Source organism: Meleagris gallopavo, chromosome 3, assembly GCF_000146605.3.
Source record: "Meleagris gallopavo isolate NT-WF06-2002-E0010 breed Aviagen turkey brand Nicholas breeding stock chromosome 3, Turkey_5.1, whole genome shotgun sequence".
Taxonomy (NCBI): domain Eukaryota; kingdom Metazoa; phylum Chordata; class Aves; order Galliformes; family Phasianidae; genus Meleagris; species Meleagris gallopavo.
This window is the reverse complement of record NC_015013.2, coordinates 36,659,499-36,686,624: the sequence shown is the minus strand read 5'-3', so window position 1 is coordinate 36,686,624 and position 27,126 is coordinate 36,659,499. Positions and strand designations below refer to the sequence as shown.

The following is a 27,126-nucleotide window of genomic DNA, read 5'->3' as shown; positions in this document are numbered from 1 at the left end:
GAAATGCCTGAAGTGATATGGAGCCTAAGAAAGGGGGAGGAAAGGTATTCATTATCCTTCTTCCTGAATTAGTAATTAAGGATATATGTTAATCAGTAATGAATTTAAGTTAATTTCTGGAAGTCAAGCCTGTTTTGCCCATAAGAGTAATTGGTAAGTGACTTCCCTGCGTATTTCCTTGAACCATGAGCTTTCCTATTTGTTTGCTATTTGGGCCACCTGGGGCTAACCTGCCACAAATTCCTAGGAAAACACAAGTCATTTTTAAGCTTTTGGCTTAAGACCAAACATTAGTTTGTCAGTGCCTGTAAGTAAGAACACTGTGCATTAGTACAGACATTCAGTGCACTTTGCACCATCAACACGGGTTGTCTGTGTTACCTCTCCATGCCTGTGCACTGAACTTCACGCTTGAAATTTAGAAGCAAGAATTCCTTTTTAATGACACCATTTAGTACTTTGTACAGCTATAAAATGATAGCTTTCACAAGGCTGATTACACAATTCTTAAGTAAGAAAGCCTGCTTATCTTTTGCAAAGTCAACTAAATCCTGGGCTGCTTTTGTAAGAGTATTGTTTCTACAAGCTCACCAGAATGATAAAATCTCAAGCCTGAAACTCCTATCCAGTTTTATATTAATATAAAGCTACTTTATATTTATTAATATAAATAAAGCAGCTTTATATTAATAAATATAAAGCACGGTATTTAACATCCCAAGCATAAACTTCCATGTATACTATATGTACTATAGCCTTTTCACATCACATGGAAGGCACATCTTTCTCAAATCTGTTCAATATTGGCTTAATTCTTAGATAGAAACTTTTAGTTTGTGAGAACTTAGCCATTCTTTCCACAGTTCCCTTATTGTCCTGCCTGAGTGGGCCTATATGTATTTACAACACAAACTTCAGAAACTGACACAGAGCACCTCACAAAAGACACTGCTGTACAGGATGATGAAAATAGTTACACAACAAAGCAGTCATCAGAAGAGTATTTTAAAAAAGAAGCAGCATTTATTATGAGCTTATAATACAGGACAAAATAAAAGCATTTTTAAAATCACTTAGTACATTTACGGATTTTATTTACTCTTATCTCCTGTTTTAGAACTTAAATTTGGTTTTGTTAAAAATATATATTTAAAGTCATGATTCAACAGCAGATGCGTGCAGTGAGGAAAAAGGAGCCTTGGAATTAACTGAAGACATTCCAGCAGGAGCCAAAAGCGGAGAATTTGCTATGGTTGAAACTGTCAACTGTCAACTTAAACCGGGAGTGTAAACTTTCTTAAGAACAGAACCCTAAAACCAAACAACACAAGCCCTGTTCATTATAATATCACATCAAAGTGACACAGAAGACCCCAGTGATCACTTGGGAATCTGCCACAGTCCAGTTTTTCTAATCCGATCAAGTCCATATTTCGTGGAATGATATGTCCCCCCTCTGCTGCAGGCCGAAAGTAAAGGCGATCAAACCGCAACTTGCATTTACTCTCTATGCGCAGGTTGGTATTGGAGCTTGTGTCCCACGTGTAGCGGCAGTGCTGGGGTTTGCCCAGAAACTCCCAGACATCCGTGATGTTTTTAGGTAAGCCACCTAGTTTAGCCACCTGAAGGGAGAAAACAGAACTGAGCTGTCAAAATATCGCTTTTTTTCCCTGCAAAACACGAGTCGTGAAGAACAAAGCTACTAGAGGAATTTCTAAATTGTGTTATTTCTCAGTAGACTCTACAGCATGACCAATTTTCTAAAGCCAAAGCATAGAATCATAAAATTGCTCAGGTTGGAAAAGACCTTAAAGATCATTAAGTCTAACCACAACCCAACCATACTACCCTAACAACAGCCCTCCTCTAAATCATGTCCCTGAGCACTGCAACCAAATGGTTTTTAAACACATCCAGGGATGGTGACTCAACCACCTCCGTGGGGAGCCTATTCCAGTGCTAAACAACCCTTCCAGTATAGAAAGCTTTCTGATAGAAAAATTCCTCTTGTCTTGTCACCTGTCACAAGAGACATCAACCCCGCTCTTGCTGTAAGCACCTTTCAGATATTGGAATAGAGCGATAAGGTCTCCCCTCAGCCTCCTTTTCCCCAGACTGAACAGCTCCTGTTCCTTCAGTCTCTCCTCGTAGAGCATATTCTCCAAGCCCTTCACCAGCCTTGTTGCCTTTCTCTGGACCTGCTCCAGCACCTCAGTGTCCTTTCTGTACTGAGGTGCCCAAAACTGAACACAGTACTCGAGGTGAGGCCTCACCAGTGCCGAGTACAGGGTCAGGATGACTTCCCTAGTCCTGCTCACCACACCATTCCTGATACAAGCCAGGGTGCCATTAGCTTTCAATGCTACAAAGCAAAGAGTTCAATTATGAAATCAGGCATGAGCATCAAGGCCGTATTTTCTGAAATAAGGTCATTCCTGCTCATAGCAGGAATTTCACTATTAGGGAAAAAAAGAATTTTTACTAATAATGCAGAAATTTCACTTTTAACATGAGCAGCCAAAAATCGCTTCTAATCTTGAATGTCTCCATGATGGGGTTGGATTTCAAACTCCCTAGATCTATTTCTCAGTGCACCTTCTTCTTTCATTCATTTTTTTTAGCATTAAGTCCCTAGAATCCGAGAGCTGAATTAATAAAAAGATAAGTTCTCAAAATCAGAAGATACTTTGAAAGCTGAAACATCTCAGAAATACATTTTGAGAATTATGCATTTTGTGTTATGAGGAAAAAGACCATTCCTTTTGTGTATATAACAACATCTCAGCTGTAACAAAGCCTCAGTATAGCAATATCACTATTGAAGATATTGAAAGAGCTTCTAACTCTTAAAAAGGGGAAGTATGATTAAGAAGAAGTTGCAGATTTCTGTTGTGCAGTTTGTTTCTCATGAAGATCATACAAAAGTCTGACAAGATTTTACCAGAATACCTTCCCAAAATAATCAGGTTGCTTATTGCTATTTACCTCGCTGTCTCTGAGGTTTGTATCCCCACCAAATATAACAGTGGTGGACTCAGACTCCTCCTGCATTTTGTTTAACACTATTTGCAGTTGCTTCATACGCTCCTTTGAGTGATCTCTAGTGCTCTCCAGATGAGAAGTCATTAGGCAAAGTTCATTGCCAGATATGTTCACCTGTACATGAAACAAAACGGGTATGCTATTTTCCAACTGTGATATGAAGATCATAGACAAAAACTAATCAGAAAATAAATTAACGAATGACAGAGCTCTGGTTAATATTTGTTATAAATTGGAGAAGTGCCTTAGCACTTAGCAGGCTTCTAATTTGTTTTCAGAGGTTATCAGATATGAAAACAAAGTACAGCCAGCAACATAAGAGACTTCATTTTATTAGTACCAAATGCAATTTGATTCATATGTTTGAAGAAACGTTTATGCTCTCTTTAAGACTGCCATCGAATAAGGCCAGCCCAACCTTTCTGTGATTCTATTGTTCTGAAGACAGACACATAGCTGTAGTACTGACAGACTGACTCACATGCACAACCAAAAGGTTCCTCATCATGGAAGTGGTTGGAAAACGTATTATCTCTTGTTTTAGTACTTTCACTCTTGGTTTCTTCAAAAGCATGGCAGTGAAATAGCCATCTACATTACCTGGAGAGGAACAGGCAAATAAAAAGTCAAGAACATCTTCTGCCACAGGATAAAGTTAAAGCTCTTCCACAGATCTCCTTATTATCATCTGGGAGAAAAATTTTCATTTGCAAGATGTACAAAATGATTACTCGAACGTTTCTTAACAGTGGTGTGAATATGCTTTTAATACAAATGTTTAAGCAACTACTCATGGTGCTTTTTGGGATAATTTTGCTATCAGTTTTTCAAAACGTGGGAAAAAAAATATAAAACAAAGACCATCGGTCAAACAAACCTTTCACAGGAGTAATTTGCATCCAACTATATGCTGGTAGTAAAATAGAGCAAGTAATTTAAGTCTTTCCTTCTTCATCTTACTCTTTGCAGTTGCTATAGGAGGTTGGAGCTTTTGGCAAGGAAGACAAAACAAAACTGTACTTGTTTTTTCCAGTTTCTGTCTTAAGAAATTGAGGTTTACTTCGCACCTGGAATAATGGTGTAACCGCCTGCTCTCCTCTGCAGAATACAGAGATACGGTGGGATAACCTCCTGTAAAAACACGACATCTGGGCTGTATCTGAAATCAGCAAAACAAGTTTTGAAGTTATCTACTGAAAGGTAACATTATCACACTCGATGTCAAACAGAACAGCGTCAGAGATTTCAGGTGCATTTTCTCCTTATCTTCCTAGATATTTTAAGATCCTCTCTAATGTTATATAGTAGCATGTAGACATACCACTGATGCTGAAGGCAGAAAACAATGACTATTATGGGCACAGTACCAACATGGCAATAAAACATCCTACTTCCTTTAGTCTTGAAAACATTTGCGCAATTTTCAATTATTACATATGCAAGGAATTTAACTTAAACAGCTGAAAAGCAGCTTTGGATCATATTATGCCACAGATAAGATTTCTAGGAAATTCTACCCTCCATATCATTCCTTTATAACAGATCCGTCTCAGCTAATCTGCCATTCGTCAATGCCAAGCTCCTTAGAGCTATGCCACCAGTAACAGCACATGTGGGGTAGAAGTCCTGAAAGTGTTCTTTTATAACTGTCCGTTTAGTCACACAGCTGAATAGACCTTCTCGAAGCAGCCAGAGGACAAACTTCACAGAATCACAGAGCAGCTTGGGTAGGAAGGGCCCTCAAAGCCCACCCAGCCCCACCCCGTGCCATGGGCAGGACTGCCCCCCACCAGCTCAGCTGCCCAGGGCCCCATCCAACATGGCCTTGAGCACCTCCAGGGATGGGGCACCACAGCTTCTCTGGGCAGCTGTGCCAGCACCTCATCGCACTCTAAGAATTTCTTCCTAACATCTAACTTAATCACATTTTCTTTCAGTTTAAAGCATTCCCCTTTGTCCTGTCAGTATTAGACTGTGTAAAAAGTCGTCCTCTTGCTTATATGTTCATTTCTACAGAAAAAAAAAAAATCAACACATATTATTAAAAATCAAGAGAAAAATCAATTTAGTTAAGGGTTTCTGCTGGGTTCAGAAGAACCAATTAACATTTGTTTAAACCGGTTTAATTTACACTGATAAATTACCATATTAAGACACACCAATTTATGTAATTATCAAATTAATCATAAGAGTATTAACAGGAAGCTTCAAATGGTACAACTCTAAAAGGCAATCACAGATACTACTGCTTTCATATTAGCTTGCACATTATCATCCTTGATAGATAAATAACAGTACTGGCAACGGATCCATTTTTTAAATAACAAATCAAACAAACAAAGAATGCTGGTAATCCTCCAAACAGTTTGCTCCAAAATGAAGTTACTCATACCACCAGAATGAAGCAAACAAGCTTCTTGCACTTTCACTCTCTTTTCCTGTACAGGATGGAAGTGTGAAGCATGCCCCTGACAAAGGCATAAAACTTGATGTAAGCAATACTGTTCGTTACCAAAAGATTTTTAGTCACTGCAAAGTCCTTAAGCCTTGAAATGCTGCACAGACTCACAACTCTTCCAATCAGTCTTAGAATTTGTACGACGACTGCACTATTGCATCTAATTTGAAGATAATTTGGACGTGAAGATTTTTTCATTATCTAAAATGAGAAGCTCACTTTAAGTTGGATACATAACAATACAAAGACAAAGCCATGCTTACAATGTCAGATAAGAACAGACACCTCTAGCTCGCTCCTGCAGATTTCCCAGGTCCAGCCCATCGATGTTCCAGGTTATCAGCGAGAAGCTACTGTCATCATCTTGTTGCTTGGAGCCTGCACTGCTGCTGCTGGTATTATTTGCAGTTTCATCTGCTGTGAGGTCAATACTAAAGAGACATTGTTTGTCAACATGCATATTATTCTGTCAACAATATTATTCTTACTGCATTTGCCTCTCTTATCTTCTAAAATACAATGTTCTACACCCATTACATCTTACAGACAACCATATAAAACTTTCCCAACAAGTAAGTTAACGTGAAGTGATCTCTTATTGTAATTCAGAAGAAGCTCAGTAACTTTAATCACATGGAGCCTTAGTACACAGGAGAAGTAAGAGTTTCTTCCTCCTCCTTATATATACAAAATAACATCTACCATTCCAAATTAAATAATTGGATGGCAACCAACTCTATCCAGTGCACCAGAGGAATTCATTTCTTTCACCGTGCCAGGGGCAGATTGTGCATGTAAGATCTGCAAACATTCTCCATCATACTAGAAACAAAGATTGCAGTCAAGCCTTTGTTTTTATGAACCCATCTTTATAATGTAGCTGAGGTTTCTGAGCTCTCCTTGGGCATGGGCAAACTCAAAAAAAACATGCAACAAGATAGTCATTTTCTTGAAGAATATTCAACCCAAATTGCACTTCAGAAAAGCACCGTCAAGGTATGAGTACCCAATCCAATCACTGCCTGAGGACTAAGTCTCTAAAGAGGACTCTACCAATGAAGCATGGCCCAAAGCAAATTCCTTTAGTAAAGTGAGAATTTAAAACAAATGATGTTCAATAGTATACCTAACTCTGTTTCAGCTGTTGGGATATTGGAGTTTGATAATATCTATTCCCTGGTATTGTGCAGTCCAGGAAGAGTTGGCTCAGGGCAGACCTTATCACTCTCTACCATGACCTGAAAGGAGGCTGTGGGAAAGTGGGGGTCAGCCTCTTCTCCCAGGTAACAGTGATAGGATGAGAGGTGATGGTCTCAAGTTGTGCCAGGGGAGGTTCAGGTGGGATATTAGGAAAATTTTCTTCTCTGAAATAGTGGTGAGGCAGTGGCACAGGCTGCCCAGGGAGGTGGTGGGATCACCAACTCTTAAGGTGTTCAAAAACCATGTGGATGCAGCTCTGAGAAACACGATTAGTGGGCATGGTGGGGTGGGCTGACAGTTTAACTTGATGATCTTAGAGATCTTTTCCAACCCTAAAGCTTTTATGCTTCTTAGAACACAGTGCCGTTTTCTTATGTTGTACTGAACTAATAGTACAAGATTACACTGCCACACAAGTCCCAGCCAACCGCGAGATGTGCCAACAGAGCTGAACAGCAGCTTGCTAAAAGCACGCTGGGAAGCCAAACACTGTGCAGCAAAACATTAGCAAGTCTGTTGTGCTCTTCTCTCACCAGGAAACTCTACCTGTACACCCTGCTCAAGGCAGAAGCCACAGTGCAAAGACAACAGGGGAGAAAAGAGAAAGTTTTCCACTCAGAGGGTGGTGACACTTGCCCAAGGAGGCTGTGGATGCCCCATCCCTGGAGGCATTCAAGGCCAGGCTGGATGTGGCTCTGGGCAGCCTGGTCTGGTGGTTGGTGACCCTGCACATAGCAGGGGGGTTGAAACTCAATGATCACTGTGGTCCTTTTTAACCCAGACCATTCTATGATCCTGTGAAAACGTGCCTCCAGTTTGACGCAGTCATTTTCTGACTTGCAGTGGAGAAGGTGGATAGCAACAATGATGCTTTGTAAGCTTCCTTTTTTCATAAAGTTACATGAAAAAAAGATGTATGTTGTATAGAGCCCTAGAATCACACACCCACTGACCACATCCCTCAGTCCACATCCACACAGTTCTGAACACCCCCAGGGATGTGGCCCCACCACCTCCCTAGGCAGCCTGTGCCAATGCCTCACCGCTCTTTTGGAGAAGAAATTCTCCATAATATCCCACCTGAACGTCCCCTGGCACAACTTGAGGCCATTCCCTCTCATCATATCACTGTCAGCTGTGAGAAGAGGCCGACCTCACCTGGCTTTCGGGTCGAGCTGATACCAAACACACCTTGTTCTCAGCTATAAAGACCAGAGGGGCTCTTCCCTCTGCCCTCCCTAGGGCACTCACCAGCTGCCGGGCCTCGCCGAGCCCCCTCCTGCCGCCGGCTGCTCGTTCATTGGCGCCTCGAAGTAAGCGTCCAGCGCTCTCTGAAACACAGAGGCAGAGTGTAGAGGAATGGCGGCCGCTCCCCTCGCCCCCCGCCGCCGGCCCTACCTCCAGGTGCCAGCCGTTGCCCGCCAGGAAGCCGCTCGCCACCGCCTCGTCGCTGCTGGTGACGGCGGCGAACTCGGAGCACAGCACTTTCCTCCGCTTGGCGAGCCGCAGCTCCTCATCCTCATCTTCCTCCTCCTCCCCACGCCCCGCCCGCGGGGAGCGTGGCTCGGCCCGCGCCTTCAGCTCCATGGCTCTGTAGGCTCTGTAGGCGGGGCGGAAGCGGGGCCGAGCCGTTCCGGGCCGCGCCGCCGTCACAGGGCACCGTGACCGAGATGAGCAGCATGCGCTTCACGGTGGAGGGCCTGCGGGATGCCATGAAGTACATGGTGCAGTCGGAGGGCTTCGACAGGGTGCTCGGCAAGGTAGGGCGGGCTGCCGAGTCCCCTGCTCTCCCAGGGCGGTGGGAAATAGGAGTGGTGTGCTTAACGCTTCCTTCGTGATGCCGATGGCCAAGGTCGCCTCTAGGGCTGTGAAGTGTGGAAATGTTATTACTGTTCTCTGCTTAAAAATAAAAGCAAGTGCCCATCATAACAGACACCTTGAAGTTATGCTGAAAAAGCAAATGTGTCACAGGTCTGCGAGCTGCCGGCAAGGCTCAGTGTTAAGAGATGTGGTGGTCTGGTGCTGCTCTGCAGTTACAGAATTATAGAAGGGATATTACAGTAAAGTGATGCTACAGTACAATTAAAACATGGTTAAAATGGTGTTACTATATCTATTATACATTGCAGCGTGTGGCAGTGCAGCTGATGTGTTCTCCCACAAAGTTTCAGGGCCTTCATTACATTTTGCAGAGCCAGTGTTCTGTTTCTGGTGTTATGCTGTCGATGTGTGTGTGGAACCCTGCTGCGCAGAGATGAAGTGAATGCATCTGAGCAAACAGCCATGCCAGAACCTTTGTTTTTTGAGTTAGAGGAGCAAAACTGATAACAGAAGCAGTATTTTTTCCTTGTCAGCTCCATCACCTGATGCTTAAAGAAAGTAACTGTTTTCAAAAGGGAAGATTTAGACTGGATGTGAGGAAAAAGTTTTTTACAAGAGTGGTGAGGCACTGGAGCAAGTTGCGCAGAAAGACTGTGTATGCCCTGTTCCTGGAGACACTTGAGGTCAGGATGGATGGGGCTCTGAGTAACTTGATCTAGCTGTAGATGTCCCTGTTCATTGCAGAGGAGTTGAACTTGATAGGGAGATGGTCTTTAATAGTCCCTTCCAACTCAAATGATTGTATGAAAGCAACTGTCGCTGTGTTTCCCCTAGACATTTTGGTCTTATGTATAGAAAGTATAATCTTTAGGAAGCTCATAGAGTTGTAAGGAGTCCATTAGTTATAATGACTCCAATCAGTTCCTACTGACATCTTCACCCTGATAATTCTACTCTTCTTGCGCCTTAAAATTCCATTAATTGGATAATGGGTGCAGCACTCAGCTAAAAAGGTAACTCGCTGGAAGTCAGCCTAGAGAGGCAGGCTTCTTACCTTTCTTTGGAAGATATTGTGACTTGTTCTGAAACCCACTTCTAGAAGCAGAATGCTATAAAATCATAATTTTGTTTGAATTTCAAGCATCTGCTGTTGTCATATCCAGCTGAGTAGATGTGGGGAGACCAACAGATGTTGTGTACCTTGATTTCAGCAATGCATTTGACACTGTCTCCTGTAACATCCTTATAGGTAAACTTAAGAAGTGTGGGATAGACAAGTGGACAGCCAGGTGGATTGAGAGCTGGCTGACTCATTGTGGCCTTCCAGTATTTAAAAGGAGTTCATAAACATGAGGGAAATCAACTTTTTATAAGGGTGGATAGTAATAAGACAAGGGGGAAATGCTTTTAAAATAAGGGAAGGGAGATTTAGATTAGATGTCAGGGGGAAGTTTTTTACTCAGAGAGTGGTCAGGTGCTGGAACAGGTTGCCCATAGAGGTTGTGGATGCCTCATCTCTGGTGGTGTTAGGGCCAGGTTGTATGGGGCCCTGGGCAAAATGATCCAGTACTTGATGTAGTGGCTGGTGATTCTACAGGTGGCAGGGGATTGGAACTTAATGATCCTTGAGGTCCCTTCCAACCCGTGCCATTCTATGACTGAAAGAGCTCAGGGAGTAGTGATTAGCACAGAGTCTGGTTGGAGGCCTGCAGCTACTGGTGATTCTTAGGGGTCGGTACTTGGTCTGGTCCTACACAACGGCTTCATCAATGACCTGGATGAAAGGATAGAACACACCCTCAGCAAAAAGGCTGTGCTGCCATTTAGTAAGACCTGGACTGGCTGGAGAGTTGGGCACAGAGGAACCTGATGGAGTTGAGCAAAAGAGCATGGCCAGCAAGTTGAGGGAGGTGATCCTCCCCCTCTGCTCTGGCCCTGGTGAGGCCACATCTGGAGTACTGTGTCTAGTTCAAAACATACAGGGAATTTCTAGAGAGTCCAGTGGAGGGCTGCAAACATGATTAAGGGCCTGGAGCATTCTCCCATACATGGAAAGGCTAAGAGAGCTGGGCTTTGGAGGCTGAGAGGGGATCTTATCAATGCTTATAAATATCTAAAGGGTAATTGTGAAGAGGGTGAGGCCAGGCTCTTTTCAGTGGTGCCCAGCAACAAGACAAGGAACAACAGGCACATGCTGGAACATGGAAATTTACATATGAATGTGAGGAAAAACTTCCTTACTTTGAGAGTGACAGAACAATGGAACAGGTTTCCCAGAGAGGTTGTGGAGTGTCCTCCCCTAAAATGTGCAAAATCCTCCTGGACACTTTCCTATGCACCTACTGTAGAGAAGTTGCTTTAGCAGGGGGTTGGACTAGATGATCTCCAGAGGTCCCTTCCAACCCCTAAGATCCTGTGATTCTGGGATCTACGTGAAGCCTTTCTTACTTGAGATTTTTTCCTGTTCTGGAGAGGACAGATTTTAGGTTGAGATTTTTCAGCTTTAGCATCAGAGGAATTTTCTGGTTTAATTCCAACGTTGTATCCACATAGGGCTTAACAACTGTGGGTTTTAAAGCCATTCTCAAAAGTGGAGCATTGCAGATATGACTGGGAGCTGAAGCAGCTCACTGAGATGCATGGGAGGACAGAGGCTTTGGAGATGTACAGATCAGCAGCTCTAGTTGCGTAAGTCCTAGAAGCATTCAAGTACCCGACTACTGCTGTCAGGGAAGAAGGCAGTGAGTGACAGATCAGAGACTAGATGCCATCCTCAACTTGCTGATAGATTGGAATGCTCTCTAAAGGCAGTGGAAGCTATCATCTGCTGTCAGTGTCAGGCATTGGGAAAAGACCATGACTGCAAACTGTGTGTGAAACAGTGTATTGCAGCATGGCTGTTCTCCATAGACTTGGGATCTTCATTGGTCAAGGTGCTATTTTTACACTAGGACATTGCCTCAGTGGTTTCCCCTTTGCTTAACTCCATTTTTTTTTCCATTTGAAGTTGGACTGAGTACTCAGTTACCACTTACCTTGCTATCATTTCTCTGCAAATTTTGCATAAACTTTGTCCTTTCAGGGACTTTAGCTGGAATTGAGCTCTTATAACTAAGCAGTAGTGAAACTGGAAACATTTCAATCTTGAGTAAAGAGAATAAGTCAATCCAGTTGAAAAGGTATGGAAACATTGCAATAAAAAAACAAACAAACAAACAAAAAAAACCCCACAATTCTTTGGTGTAACAAATCAGAAAAAAAAATAGTAGGAATTACAGTAAATATTATGTCCACATTTCACTTGTGGCAGTCTAAAGGTTCTTCAAAGTATTTGCTACAAGCATAATATATATATATTTATATATATATAATATAAATATATTATATGTTTTATTATATTATATATATATTATATATATGTTATATATTATATATTATATGTTTTATTATATTATATTATATATATAATATATATATGTTTATAAACATGTGTTTGTGTGTGTGTGTATATATATATGTTTGTATGTATATATGTTTATATATATATAATTATTTCAGGTCTGCATCTGTCTTCAGAATTTGAATGTAGTACTACTAAATGCAGAGACTAGAGTAAAATAATTTAAGCAATTGAAATGCAATAACTTCTTCTCAAAAATCCAACTGCTTTTGTTGATTACATGGGGAAGTGTAGTTCCACAAATGCACTGTGATTTTCCGTGTAACACCTTTCTATATAACATCTATAGAAGTGTGTACATAAATTATGGTGCTGTAGTACATTATGATTCAGTGTTGGATAATTGTGGCCAGGAATGCAAATTTCAGTTTTTCAAGGAGGCCAATGGGATTAGCTCAAAGTTTATGGAAACATCTAATGTGACAGTTAAATTACTATGTTTTATGTCTTTCCTTCTGTTTCATGAATCCAAAATAATCAGCTTGATTCAGGGCAGCACCTGGAGTTGGTACTCTGTCAGTAAGCTCTTTATTCCATTTTTGGTTATACAGATGAAACTTCTTTCTGCGAATCCAGGAAAAGTTGTGTGTGAATTGAAAGTGGAGGAGGAACATACCAACAGAGGTGGCACGTTACACGGAGGTTTGACAGCCACACTTGTGGACGTGGTATCTACAATTGCATTGCTGTACACAGAAAGAGCATTGCCTGGGGTCAGTGTGGACATGAACATCACGTAGGTATCTTCCACTGTGCCTAGCAGAACTTACTAACTTTTCTTCCCTGACAAGGTGTTGACTCCGTTACACTTCCCTTATGTGTTGTACTGCCTGCTTTAAAAAGGCGTCTGAAGTCTTGTTTTTAATAAACTAAGTTGTGGGTGGAGGGAGGCGTATCTGAGGATATTGCCAGTTGGCTGCAAAATTTGAGTCAGAGTTTTTATTTATTATGTGCATTGTTGCCCATTCATTCATAGAATGTTAAAGGGGTGGTATATGGTAAGTTTTAGTCTTACACAATTGGCTTATTTCTTTGCTTGGGCAGATTTGTTAGTGTCCTCAAATAGCAAAATCTAGGCCAAACAGCTTTCAATAAACCCTTTTTCAGCATTAGTCCAAGATTAAAAAAGGAAACATTTTAGCTCTGTTTTATACTCAGAGGATAAATTAAAAATTGAGTCAGAATTTCTCACTGACAGAAGATTCCTTTACTCTGGGGTGTTTGATGGTTGAGAATAGTTCTTGTAATACAATTTTTAAATAGTATCTTAAAAAAAAAAAAAAGTGTGAAAACCTTTGATCGTGCTGTTACAGCTTCCAGCTTTGCTTCATTACTTCCACTGAAGAGATTATGACTACTAAAGTAGTCCTACTTGAAATAACTAGTACTGAGTACTAAAAATCTTGGAGAAATAACTCCTCATTAAAACTGCCTAAAAAAAATGTAGGGAAGTATGTGGGGAGTGATCTGTATCTTTACCAGATGCTTTCCTTTCTCCCAGTGCCTTCTGCTTTCCTGCTGGTAATGTGGGATTGGAGCTTTCCACTGACACTGTGATGACCAGGAAATTTCTGGAAATGAAAACTTGCACATATGATTAATTTTGCCTTGCAGCTGTGTAATGAGAGACCAGCGTTTTAATTATTTACACCATCCTCATGGTGTAAATGCCTGCTCAATTATAAGAAGCTAAAATCTCAAGAAAATACTCTCTGGAGGTGATCTAAAATAATCAAGTAGCATAGAGTTTAGGAAATATGACGGTCAAACAAAACTTAAAGTACTGCAGTGGAGTACTGCTTTCAATGAACAATTGATATTGGATATCAAATATAGTTATATTCCACTTTGTTTTCCTTTACAGGAAGGATCTTTTTTAAAAGCTATCATGGAAAAAGCTATTTCAGTTATGGAATGAACAGGGAGAAACAGAAGGCTTATTTATTTAAATCACAAGAGGATCAGCAGCCTCTGGGAGGCTGAGACTCTGCCCCCCTAAAAACTAATGGGGCTTGTGCAATAGCAGCATGAGACATGATCAACATGGTGTTGTGCATAAAAACGATCTGGTTGATGAAGTTACGTATCCAGCACTTCTACAGTCTCCTGTGCAAACATATGATTAGCGTTTCCTTACCTCAGGTCAGGGCTGGATCACATTTCTCCTCATTCTTTCCCAGCTTTTTGTGGCAGAATTTCTTCTTACTTCCTGGACAGTGTGTTTTCAGAGCACACCCACACACTTATGTAAATAAAACAAAGTCATGTACTGAATGGAAATGGAGTTAAACCAGGGAAGTTCTGAAAGCCTCCCAAATTTCCATGGCTTTTCTCTGATCAGGCTATGAGAAGCAGTTAAGCTGTGATAAGGCTCTACACAGAAATTACCTTCTAGATATGTTATTTGCAGAGATATTCTGCAGAAACCAGCCAAACTGACTTAGAAAGGCCACAAGGAGCCTGCAGGGGCTAGAATAGGACTTGGAGTTGAGCTTGTATCACATTTTTGGTACCTAATTCTTCCTGGTCCAAAAAGGACTTTTCACGAGAACCAAGTGATGGATTTCTTTCTATCCTCCATTTCTTCAGAGAACATTACACCAAACTATCACTGCAGTACTCCAGAGGAGTTCAAGGACTTTAAACAGCAGGGATTTTCAAGTAGGCAGTTATAAGGATATGTGACTATTGGTTTTGCTTAATTCCATTTGTGATAATCTAAAATAAAGAAATAGGCTTGGATTTGTGCTCTGTACAAACCCTTATTTGTTCATTTTGTTCTTCATTTAAGATATACCTCAGCTGCTAAAATTGGAGAAGAAGTACTGATTACGGCTCAGATTTTGAAGCAAGGAAGAAATATTGCATTTGCCAGTGTGGATCTAACAAATAAGGCAACAGGAAAGTTAATTGCACAAGGCAGACATACAAAGTATATAGGACAATAATGCAACGAATTTCAAAAATAATAAGATTGAGTTAAGAATCCCATCTAGAACAATTTTCTCACTTACACAATGACAATCTCCACACTCTTGTTTGTATAACATGAATTGGTCTCAGTTCTGTGATAAATGAACAAATTTATTACCATCAAAATGGTTAAAAGCCAAACAGGCATTAATTTTAGGGGATGAAAAACAACACAATAGCATGAGAATGCATCTGTTTGGACTTTGAGGGTCAAGGTAACAAAGAAAAAGCTTTTGGAACAGCAGCATGGTTTACTAACATGACAGTGTTAAAGGATCTGTTTTGTTTTTGCTGTGATTGTAGCCATGTGAGTAAGCAATCCACCCTCCAGGCTTATGACTGTTGCATTCACACACTACAGTGTATGCTTACTAACCATGCTGTAGGAGGGTGGTGAAGGGTACTTATAAGCAACTAGTTTCACGTTATGGATAGTGTGAAGCAAGTTAATACAAAGCATAGTTCACCGATGCTGTAACATTCAAATCTTTTCAATAAAGCTTTCTGAAACTGCCTTTTTAAAGGCTTTTATTTCTTTATTTCAAATAAGTTTGTTAGGACAGAGTGGCTGAGAGTGGGTGCAGTGGAACAGGTATACACCAATTCACCCAAGAAATTTATTTTCTCATTGATTGTTTGTGAATGTTCAGCTACAGTATGAGAGCTTTCCAACTCTTAACTAAAATTATGTCTATTTTTAAAAAATCAACAGGTGAGACTCAGAAGCATGTGAAAGGGATTTCTGAAAGCCTTGTGGCAGGCTCATAGTTGAAGGCTGTCTGACACATGTTGAATGTGATAGAATACTGTTTCATCAGCTAAGTCTCGTCTCCTCTTGCACTGCTGTTGACAGGTTTAACTGCTTTCCTGAAACAGCCTTGCAGAGGATCACCTGTCATCTACCACACTGCAAGAAAAATAGCAATGCCAAATGCACAGTGCAAGTTTATTTAAACCATGCCCTTAGTTTTGCTCTAGTGGAAGATGTGAAAAGTTAGTATACAGTGATAAAGTGCACGCAAGGTTCTTTTTGTTATACAAGCTCAGTCTTTGGTGATTTCAGCTTTGTGACTGCATATACATTCCATGCGTTTCAAACTTTTTTGTGCATTCTCAAAACTGAAGATTCAGTGACTATATGATATCACTTGTTTGTGCAGACCAATTACCATCTATTTTGACTATTATCAGAAGCAAGAGACTGGGTTAAGAATGACAGAGGCAGTGAATTTGCGTCCTGAAAGATTCAGAACACACTTCAGTTCGCTGCATGCCTGGGCGACTCTGCAGTTGTGTAATAACTGCCCCAGTGCAATTTAACACCTTCCCTCCATCAAAACTGGTTGCCTCAGTTAAATGGTCTCATTCTATCACATAGCATTCATCATATCTACATAATTGCAATTGAAAGGTGCCCAGGCAAATTAGAAATGGCAAACTTCAACAAGAAAATAGTATCCTTGTGTTCCTATTCAAGCCTGGCAAGGACAGTTGCAGGCTGAGAGGGAAACCTTCCTGAAATTACAATTCTTTTCTCCCTTGTAACAGAATAGTCTGTCATAAGGTACACGATATTTCAGTGCTGCCTAATTAATAAGAGGGACATCACTAACACACTGACCAGTTGTTTCAGAAGCAGTTCATTAAAATCATTATTTTAAGACAGCCTTGTCTTTTAGCCCTCCATCAGCAACAGCACTGATAATTTACTTCACAAAATAACAGAGTTTAAGGCCTTTGAAGGAATTGTTACCATTAAGATTGCTTACTTTGGGAATAAGGTGTCAAACTTCAATTCTGAAGTGTTCTTTTGCTGCTTCCACACTAAACCTGCCTGTTAGAAAATCTGCATCTTATTCTAGCTAGGTCTGAAAGCAAAGAATGAGAAATAATTAGCATAATAATGACGAATAGCACGTGATTCCAGCTGGCATCAGAACAAGCAGATCTCCTGCGGGGTTGACCTGGTTCTATCACTGCAGATTTAGGCATAATTCCCTTACAAGCAAATAAAGTGACAAGCATTGCAAGACGATCTCATCGTATTTGTATAAGAAATCACGTATCCAGTAACTGACACTTGTAACCATTGTACCTTACAGATGACACTGTCCATCCCATATTGTGGAGTTCATTGGTGTTTGTTTTGTTTTTTTCTCCAACACATCAAATACCTACACAATATTCCTACATTTCTAAAGATCTCACCTTTCATAGGATCAAACTTTTAAATAGTGGACTGACACATCATGGAACAGTTCATCTTTATCTCTGAAAGCAACTGCAGCTTCCCACTGTATGCAATATACTGGCCAGCTAAGTGTTTCATGCTGGTTTCACATTATTACTGGCTGTTGCATCAATACATTCAGACTGACACCTGAGTATTTGTGCCACAGTGGAACTCTGCATAACAGATCCCTTGGAAAAACAAGGAATCAACATAGAATCATTCCTCGCAGTGTTTAAAGCCAAGAGCCCAGATGCTAAGCAGAACAAAAACCAATTGCAGCCAAAGTGCTGTGAGGAGGGTTTTGTCATTAAGGATTCCAACTCTTGATTAGAGGCAACTTGTCAATGGCAAACTGAATAGAAGGGAGAATAAGGAAGTTAAACCTGTTTCAGCAGTACCCCATCAGGACTCATTGCTGGTTTTTCAGTTGAAGCCACCTGCCACAAAGGGCTGAACACCTTCACCCAGGCTTCTCTGCCAATTTAATTACGAGTTAGTTGGTTTACAACTCTGAAACTGGCAAGCCACTTAAAGGAAACGGGAAGGGGACAGAATTAGAATTAGGCTGTTAAGTAACTGCACTGAACAGCAGCTAAATTCTGTTCTGCTGCATTGACTGGCTCTGAGCCACTGCCAGGAGATGTGTAAGAACTTCTGCTTGCACTTTATCATTAGCCATTTCACAACTTCGCTCTGTTTGCAGAAATCATCTGATCAGTAGAAACAGAAACCCCCAAACCTCTCTGTTACCTCATTCTCCATGGGTATGGAGAAAGAGGGACTCTGATTCCTGTTTCACTCCTTAGAGTTCAGGGACAACATGATGACAGTTACTGCCTTTGTGATCTTACAGTGCATTCATTGAATGACTGCCATTACTAAATCCCATGGGCCCAAGTAGCCACAGCTGTGGGACACTGCACTACGTGCAGTTCTCATTTAACAAGCAAGTTACCTGGAAGCTCTTACCAAAAGGAAAGCACTGACTATCCTGAAAAATCCCTACTGTTGCTTGCTGAAACACTACTACCTGGGCTGTATCACTGCAGTAGGAGGCTGTATCTTTAACATTCTTCTGCTTAAAACAAACAGTAGCTGCTCACATAGTTTTTCAGGAGCCCAGAAAAGCAGCTTGTAGAGCAGATGCCGTAGGCTCAGCATGGCTTTAGCATACAGCAATTGCACTCAAATTACAAGCCCTTCCCATATGTAAATACTCTCCAAGCAGAAAAACTAGGTCATAGATATCTTCAGCCCTAAAAACCATTTCAGTCAGTCATGCAAAAATTACACTTGCCTATCACTTGCTCTGCAGGTTAACTGAAGCAAGCTGATTTATCTATTCCTGTGCATCATCTGTGAGGGACATTCTGTTTCATATATGCTGCAGGGAAAAAAAAAAAAAACAAAACACACACACACACAAAGTAGATCCCCCCCGAGGTGTAGATGGAACTGTAGTTTTCGTAGTATTCTGTGTGCCTCAAAACTTTAGCAGACAAACTTTCTCATTTTTGCAAAATTTGATTATAGCTGTTTCTCATTACTTAATTCCAGAAAGCTTTCCCATAATCTGTAGGCTTATGCAGTTTCTGTTTTTCTGCTTTGCCTAACTGCAAAACTGAAAATAGAAGCAGCTTTTCTAGTCTAATGCTAGAGAATAATCTATGCCATGTCTGTACTTAGATACATGAAACAGGTAGTCTATAAATTCCTGACTTTAATAACTTTCATACTACTGGCAGGAACTTTAAAACAATCTTAAGTGAATCTTCTAGCAGTGCATTCGAGTAATCTCACATTTGAGAAGCAAAAAACCCCAAAATGACTAAAAAGACCACTTTTTATGCAACCCTGAGAGTCTGACTTAATATGAAACTGATTTCATTAACTAGACATAACTTACTGACTCAGCAAATGACAAGCACAAGAAAACTGTTCTCCTGGCAGCAAAACAGAAACGGGCAAGGAAACCTGTAGAGTTTACAGAAGAGTACGTACAACATGCAGTTCACAGCTTGCTTTCTAAGCTGCAAGAGCACAAGCTGAACACGCGCCCTCGCAACCTGGAAGGGCAACCATATCTTTGGATCAAGATGCATCAAAAGCAACATGGTCAGAAAGGAGAGGGAGGTGATCCTGCCCCTCTACTCTGCACTGGGGAGACCTCACCTGGAGTACTGTATCCAGATGTGAGTCCTCAGTACAGGAGAGATATGGAGAGGCCTTCATGTATTCACACACATCCCCAGCAAAAAAAAGTAATTAGGCTTACACAAACTACACTCTGTAAGCATGAGTACTGTGAGATTAAACCTACATTTTGAAGAACCCCATCACTATGACAGAGGGCCTGAAACCATAAGCAAGGTATTGATTTCATTGATTCCAAAAGTGCTTTTCTTTTGCTACAGAAGCTAGCAGAATAATGCTGACATTAAACCAGAAGATCCATTAAGAGTACAGTAACATCAAACTTGATCTTTTTCCACTGAAGTCATTCTGCAGGCAGAGAAAGATGCCTTCTTCTACATGACCAATGATATGAACTCCTACACACTGAGATTTTCATGCCCGTGAGTCTGTTGTTTCCCTTTATCTGGACTACTTACAAAAGGCAGAAGTGCATCAACTCCATCTGACAGCACAGCAAAAAATATATTTGTTAGCTGTGTGGAACACATCACTTACCAGAATCAGTATTATACATCTACATTCTTCTCCCATGAAAGCATTTAACTCTGGGATCATCATCACAAAGAACAAACAAATAACCAGAGCATCTTCTGCAACCCATACAAGACTGTCAAAGCAACTAAAGTGAATTCATTTCTCATGTATTACAGAAGACTATAAATTAAGGATCATGCCAGGGTTGACACTGTACAAATAACCGTACAAATCCAACTAGGCCAACACTGAAGGTTTTTGTTGTTGTTTTTTTGAAGTTGTTTTACTGACTTTTTGCATCAGGAACTTTGAAGATGTTTGCTTCATTGATCAAGGTAACTACACTCTTACAGACATGACGATGGTATAACTAAGTTGGGAAACTAAGCACTACCTGCAGATACGTTGGTTGGCATTTTATACAGCAGAAATTTCACTATGATTTCTTTGCGAGGCATGCAGCTTTCAGGCAATGTTTTTCTGGACTGTTCCAGTTTAACCTGCAGGATATTATGACCAAAGAAGTAAAAATACCCATGTAGCATACACTAGTATGCCAGTGATTCTGTGATTTCCAACAGCTGCTTTTCCATAGTAAACATTTTCCCTATTTACTAAAAAGAAAACCTTTACCACTATGTTATGTTCATCGTAACATCATTTTTACAGTTTGTTTTTTTTTTTAATGCTTGCAACAGGTGACACTGTCAAAAGGTAAGACACTGGTAAAACTCACAGGATTTCCATGAATGAACACAGTTGTCTTTCACCTAATTTATTTAAGTTCCAATTTTTTTTTTCCAATTTCAAACGAAAGCTAAATACAAGTTTTAAACAGGTAAGCACTAGCTTTATTCAAAGGGAGCAGGCTTATACAGTTTTACTCCAGTAAAGTACTCAACTCTTAATCAAAACCTTCTTTGTCATCAAAACTATACAGTAGTCTTTCTTTTTTCATTGCACAATCTTAATGTTCTGTCAGAACCAACTTTTGACACTCCAAACACTATCTTACATTGTTTTATAATGTCTATTCCAAAAGAAAAAACCTCAACAGGTTTTTCATAAGAAATGTTTTAGAAACCAGTATTTCCTGCACAGTTCACCAGCAAGTCTACAAGTCTCAACTCTCAAGAAAAAATAATCCTCTACCAACATTGTTTCTGCAGCTATTGTTTTATTTTATTTTTAGCTGCTTTAGCGACTTCAGACTCCAGGCCTGCCTCATCTGTATAAATGCATCCAACTCAAAAGAATACTTTCATACAGTTATACAGCAACTTGGGGAAAGAGATGCAAAATGAAAGTGCCAGTAAACTCATACATGGCCCAGCAAAAGAAAAAAAAAAGAAGGCAAGAGATGCCTACACATTAAATGAGATGCTTTTTTTTCTTGCTTTAAAAGAGGAGCAAAATCTTTCCCACATTTACCTCCTATTGTAATAGCCACTTTTCTGTTCATTAACATGAATCTGATAGTACTCTTTGATACAATCATTAACAGCTAAGCTGTAAGGCTTTTAAACCCTTTACATTCACTTCTCACCCTCCAAACACTGATGGTTAACACAGATGTTGGGGACATGACCAGCACAAATGGGAACACCACCACAAATGATCACCTTGTGCTTTCAGATACATTTGTTTCAGTGTACAGTCCCTTCATTTCACATTTTAGTAAGATGCTGATGCAGTGCAGAAGTATGCAAAGCATCCTCTCTTTCACAAGGTACATGCAGAAAACAACTAAAAAAATTTTAAAGTTCTGAGATACAAATGACAAAAAAAAAAATCCAGGATGATCAAGTTTCACAATGTATAGTGTTCTGAACATGAGTCCATTTTCTTCTAAATCCTGAAAGAATAAAGTGGTGAGGAAAGTGAAAATTCACTGCTGCATTCTGTGATCTTCCCCATTTTGCTGGCCAGTACCTTACTCTGGCATGTGAGGACGGAGGTGATCCTCTATGGTACCAACCGTCCAGTGAGTGAGCTGCTCCTGTGGCAGGTACAGGCAGATGCTGCATAACTTGAAGATTGTAGCTTTGTTTTTTGGAGTCTACAGGCAAAGAAAACACAAAGAAAAGCAATTAAACATGCAAGTCAACTCAAAATTAATAGGCAGACGCTCAGAAGACTCAACGCAATTAACAGCATGTTTGTGGCAGAACACAGGCATTTAAAAGCCACTGTCTTGCACACAATCTAAACAAAAACCTCTGAATACCTAAAAATCTTCTCATTTTGTTCATTTTCCCCTCCACCCATTTTGGTAATATCACACAAACTCAGCCAATACTTTAATGTCTCCAAAATCCTTACGTCTATTTCAGAACTTTATGTTTTTGTATTAAAAATTACAGAATTGCGCAGCCAGCTCCCTACCCTGTAAATAGCTCATGCATGCGCAAATACTATTTATAGCATGTTTCCTCTAAGAGCTGAAGCGCAAGCACGAACGCACAATCAGCTTTTCCACATGGATATTTTGCAATACAAGTCACTAGCATTCCTGAGAAGAAAAAGCATGTGATGAGTAAGACACTCCTAAACCACACTTTGGGTAGCACAGAAAAGAAGGGACAGAGTAAGCTTACCTGCAAGTGCTGTCTGTCAATGAAGAGAAACACTGACTGGGTAGGGTTGTTGACGACAATTCCAGTCTTGTCCTTTCGGCTCAGAACATGCAGAAACTGTTTTTCATAGTCACCATGATGAAACTCAAACTTGGCCTGCATTGTGTGAGGAAGGGAAATATTTACCAAGCTAAAAATGCAAGTATAATCAATTAATTTCACTCGATCTGCGGCTTTACAACCCACTGCCGTTTCTTTCCTTTTCTCATCTATGAGAAAAAAAAAAGTCAGGAAACTTAGCAACAAGTACACGCTTTAGTCTTGGCACAGAAGTTAAACTGCCTAGACTCATTCCAATGGCATTTATAATTCAAACCAAGGTGCAACTCTAACTGCCTACATAAGAAAAAAAATTCAACTTACTCTAACAGAACATCTGTGCATAAGCTGTACAGCACATTTCTGTCAATAACTTACTATTGCAACTGAAGTTACTTTGAAATCTTGGAAATTTGTTCGTTTCAAGGCAAAACTACAATGCAATAATCCCACCTATTTTAGATCTGCTGCCATTTACAAAATACAGCAACTCGGGGTACTCAAAGAACCTTAATGACGTATGTAGATAAAGATTACATTGTACTGAGAAGAGCCATGTTGAATTAGTTACTAGAAATACTGAGACTATGTATCTATCTATATATGCTATTTGAAAAGGTTCTTCATGCTAAGATCACATTCATGAAGCAGAACTCAGAAGACTGTTTTATAAGTAAAACCAACTGGTACACTTTGTCACATGCACAGAAGTCACAGACCTTATCACGGTTAAGCAAAGATAGTATTAAGCCTAAGCCTTCCCTTCTTCCTCCTGCCTAGTCCCTTCTTTCCCATCCCCAGATATATAAGTTAAAAACCATACCTGAACAGGCCTAAAGGGTTCATCAGATCCCTTCCACCGAGAAAACAGGAGACAGACTATCTTCTCAATGTCATTACGAGGCCAAAGAATGAAGTCCATCTCCTGGGTACAGCCGATCACATCCTGCAAATGGTAGGGTTCTGTACTTAAGTCTCTCCATTAGTAGCAGCTACAAATAAGCAACTTGCCTACAGCCTTATAATTAAAAGGTGATACTTATTATCTTGTTTGTGTGGATTTTTTTTCCCATTTGTTTTACTCAAAAGAACTATAATCTTCCTCACCCTCCAGTGAGTTTTAAGTATCCAGTCAATATAAGTTCCAGCTTCAGGAGAACTATTATTCCTAGGAAAAGTTATTTGCTTTCCAGTATTCATCTAACAAAACCATTTAGTTATATGTATACAGTTGTTTCAGTACTTATCTATTAACAAATGCCAGCAAAAAACTACCAAGGCATATTTCAATGAGACACGTTAAGATAAAGCACAGGCACTGCAGATTTAAACAGAATTTCAGAAAGCATGTGCTAAGTTCTATGATGGTTAAGCACTGGAATAGGCTCCCCAGGGAGATGGTTGAGTCACCATCCCTAGATTGCTTAAAAACTGTTTGGATGTGCTCAGGGACATGATTTAGCAGAGGGTTGTTAGGGTAGTAGGGCTGCAGTTGGACTTGTCAATCTTGGAGGTCTTTTCCAACCTGAGCAATTCTATAATTTTAAGTTACCCTTCAAACTAGACCCCACAAAAGCAACCCTTCAGAACTCTCAGGCAGCAGCAGATGAGAAAATAGGGAAGCAGGATTAACATCAAGATTCACAAGTAGTAGTACAACTCAGCAAGCATGAAGTATAACCCTACCCTGCGCATAGACTGGTAGCGGGGTGCATGAAGCTGTACTACATCCTTCTGCAGAAGCTCTAAGGAACTTTCCAAAGAATAGCTGGAATCCCGCACACCTCTCAGAATATTTTCTTCATAATTATTGGTCATGACTGGTATCACTTCAGACACTTCAAAAAGCGCTGACTTTTTCTTCTGTAAAAGAAAATACACATTGCATTAAGGTTACACTCATTTCTAGGTACTTGTAATTAATTTATTTCAGACTTCATAATTTTCTACTAGTATTCATGTATAAGGCCCCAGTTAAGACCTGGACACAAATCAGAGCTGAATCAGAAAATGCAGACATCTTTTGGATCAAATATCAAGAGTCTACCTAGACACTGCTAGGATTGAACTTCCATCATGCAGAACGCATGACTTCAGGCTGACCAACAAGGTCCTCCACAAGCTTTTATTTGCCAGTCAAGTAAACCTGGTTAAGTCTTTCCACCTTGATGTTTGTTAACAATGGGGAGACTGGCCTATTAGAACCCCACCAATTAAAAAAATCCAGTTATCGCTGATTAAACTTGTATTTCTTTAGAAATAGTGGTATCTTCTACTAGGAGAAGTAACACAGAAGGAAAAAAGAATGAACTGTCCTTTAAATACAAGCAAGTTCACTCAGCAGTCTCACTGCAATAGAGACAATACCCAGAAACTATGTCACACTAAAGAAAGCTGGGTTTGAACAAGAATTGAACAAACTGGACACAACAATTTTATGGAATTTTTTAAATGAAGTCCAGAGAACAGTCTTCATTACAGAGAAGTAGCTTCTACCAAATGTAAAGAAATATACATTTAGTTAAACAGTTTTAGTGCTCATGTACATGTGTTTCCTTATTTTGTCTATTTAGTTGTAATTTGCTTCCATCTTCACTCAGTCAATTTGTTCAGTATGTTACTCTGAGCATCTACTTTTCCTCTCCTTCTGTGGACAGAAAAATCTTACAATTCTGGCTCTGAGTTGACATTAGAACGCCAATGGGTTTCCCACTTCGGCTCACATTTACAGCCTCCAATAGCCTTCTACAAAACAGTTGAGTGAACAGACTTCCTCTTTTTCCCCCCTATTTTCAGAAAAGGGGAGGCAGCTTCACATACGCCAACATCCTCGGGCCATTGCAACACTGCCTTTAACAGCCGCTCCCTTCAGCTGCCAAGTTCTCCCTTCTGCTTTAACCAGATAAGTGCAGTAGCTTTGTCAATTGCACCAGTCAGGTCTCGTTTCCTAACTGAACCATTTCACAGCAAACAATTATACAACTCAGACTATAATAAAGCTGAACAAAGTACAACATAACTTGTACTTCTCCAACACAGAAGCTATCAACTTATTTAATAATGCATTAGCACCCTCAGGATTATAGAACTACAAACGCAGGAAAAGGAAAGCCAAACTGACAGTAAATAAGAACTAGGCAGATATCAATGAGCAATAAAAAGACATAAAGCATTCAAGGGAACAAACTACTGATAAAAGACTTGGCCCAGCATAGTTATCTTGCACTGCAACACAGAACCAGATAAACAAGAACCAAATTACCTTGTCCTTGAACACAAAGGCAATGTACATCTTGAAGTCAAACTGGTCAGCTAAAGATTCTTTTTTCTTTCTAAGCTGAGCACGAAGTCTGTTCAGAGCTTGTTTCTTCCGGGAGTTTGGGTCCCCCATTTTGTTATATAGGTGGTACTAAAGCCTTTGGAAACTGTCGCTAAACTATGGGCACTTTTTCGTAAGACTCAAGTACAACAGAAACAAGTCATTTTATTCCTGCTAATATGACTGAATAGATAAAAAACACAAGTGCAACCCAAAACCGCACCTCAGGCAGTATTTTATGGGAATGTCATATTGGAAGGGTCAAGAAACAAAATAAGAAGTTGCCCAGCCATGGCTGGACAAGAGGTTTGACCATAAACCAAGAAAAAAACTAAGAATTTTTAACAACAACAACAAAAAATTTAACAGTTTGGCTGCAGGAATAAGTGGGCGAGAATGGAAAAAACAAATCTTATCACAATTTATGTGTACAATAAAAAGCAACTGGCACAAACCCAATCCATGGGGGGGGTTATTTCTGCTCTGCTTACAAAAAAAATGAAGCTGGTATTACAAACTGCGTTTCACCCCAGCCAGATTCATGACTCTACTGATTATTATTCTCAGATTCCCACTATTGCTGTGCTGCTTTTTACCCTTCACAACGATTACACTTGGTGGACGGCAGAGAAAAGGGTGCAAAGGAGGAGCGCGCATCCTGGGAGGTATGACATTTCTCTGCCAACAAGAACAAAATCAACTACAGACAACAACACAGTGCTGGTTTGAAGGGAAGCAAAGAGAAAAAACAGCAGAGTCATTTCTAACTTCATCCTGCTCATCATCGGGCACATCACTGCCCTGAGGCTTCTGCTGCCAAAGGGAAGAGAGAGCATGACAGCCACCGATGAGAAGCGGGCAGGGGTTAAGAGACAGTATTATCTCACCTAGAGACTAACACCCAAACGGACACCCCAAACCCTGACTCCTTCCCAGCAGGAGAGCCCTACATCCCCCGATGCCCCACAGGCTCCCTGGGCTGCTGACCCCCGGGGGATCCTTCTCTCTCTGCTGCTGCTGTGCCAGCAGCGCACTCGGCTAGCCGAGGCTGTGCATGACCAATGCTCCCTGCTTCTCCTTGAGCCTCCCTATGCAAGGCGGCAGAGGCTATAGCAGGCGGCCCGTGCCCGGGGCCTGGCACACCCACAGTAGCGCAACGCTTCCTCCTCTCACTTCATGGTCACGACTTGGAAAACATGGAGAGTTTTGCTTCCGCTTTTCTTGCCAAGCAGATTTCAGTGGCAATTTTTTTTTTGGCGAGGTTTTTTTTTTTTT

General features: G+C 40.5%; 3 protein-coding genes across 5 annotated transcripts; 1 reads left to right on the top strand and 2 right to left on the bottom strand.

Annotated features, from left to right (window-relative positions):
* Window positions 1-1,001: 1,001 nt before the first annotated feature.
* TDP2 (tyrosyl-DNA phosphodiesterase 2) lies at window positions 1,002-8,308 on the bottom strand. The gene is made up of 7 exons (XM_003204912.4): window positions 8,099-8,308; window positions 7,952-8,031; window positions 5,764-5,931; window positions 4,110-4,201; window positions 3,524-3,642; window positions 2,986-3,156; window positions 1,002-1,622 (listed from the first exon to the last, which is right to left on the bottom strand). Exons 1-7 carry the CDS (start codon window positions 8,285-8,287, stop codon window positions 1,341-1,343), a joined length of 1,101 nt encoding a protein of 366 aa, XP_003204960.1. The 5' UTR covers window positions 8,288-8,308; the 3' UTR covers window positions 1,002-1,340.
* On the top strand, window positions 4,222-15,469 carry ACOT13 (acyl-CoA thioesterase 13). 3 transcript variants are annotated; one of them, XM_019613905.2, is made up of 3 exons: window positions 4,222-4,242; window positions 12,533-12,717; window positions 14,773-15,469. In XM_019613905.2, exons 2-3 carry the CDS (start codon window positions 12,533-12,535, stop codon window positions 14,927-14,929), a joined length of 342 nt encoding a protein of 113 aa, XP_019469450.1. In that variant the 5' UTR covers window positions 4,222-4,242; the 3' UTR covers window positions 14,930-15,469. The 3 variants fall into 3 exon arrangements, with proteins under 3 accessions (XP_019469450.1, XP_003204950.1, XP_010706969.1); XM_003204902.4 differs by lacking the exon at window positions 4,222-4,242 and adding an exon at window positions 8,312-8,460; XM_010708667.3 differs by lacking the exons at window positions 4,222-4,242; window positions 14,773-15,469 and adding exons at window positions 8,312-8,460; window positions 13,483-14,766.
* A 5,061-nt stretch (window positions 15,470-20,530) lies between these two features.
* C3H6orf62 (chromosome 3 C6orf62 homolog) lies at window positions 20,531-27,120 on the bottom strand. Its single transcript, XM_003204901.3, has 5 exons — window positions 25,795-27,120; window positions 24,219-24,395; window positions 23,356-23,478; window positions 22,455-22,589; window positions 20,531-21,916 (listed from the first exon to the last, which is right to left on the bottom strand). Exons 1-5 carry the CDS (start codon window positions 25,921-25,923, stop codon window positions 21,791-21,793), a joined length of 690 nt encoding a protein of 229 aa, XP_003204949.2. The 5' UTR covers window positions 25,924-27,120; the 3' UTR covers window positions 20,531-21,790.
* Between the last annotated feature and the right edge of the window lie 6 nt (window positions 27,121-27,126).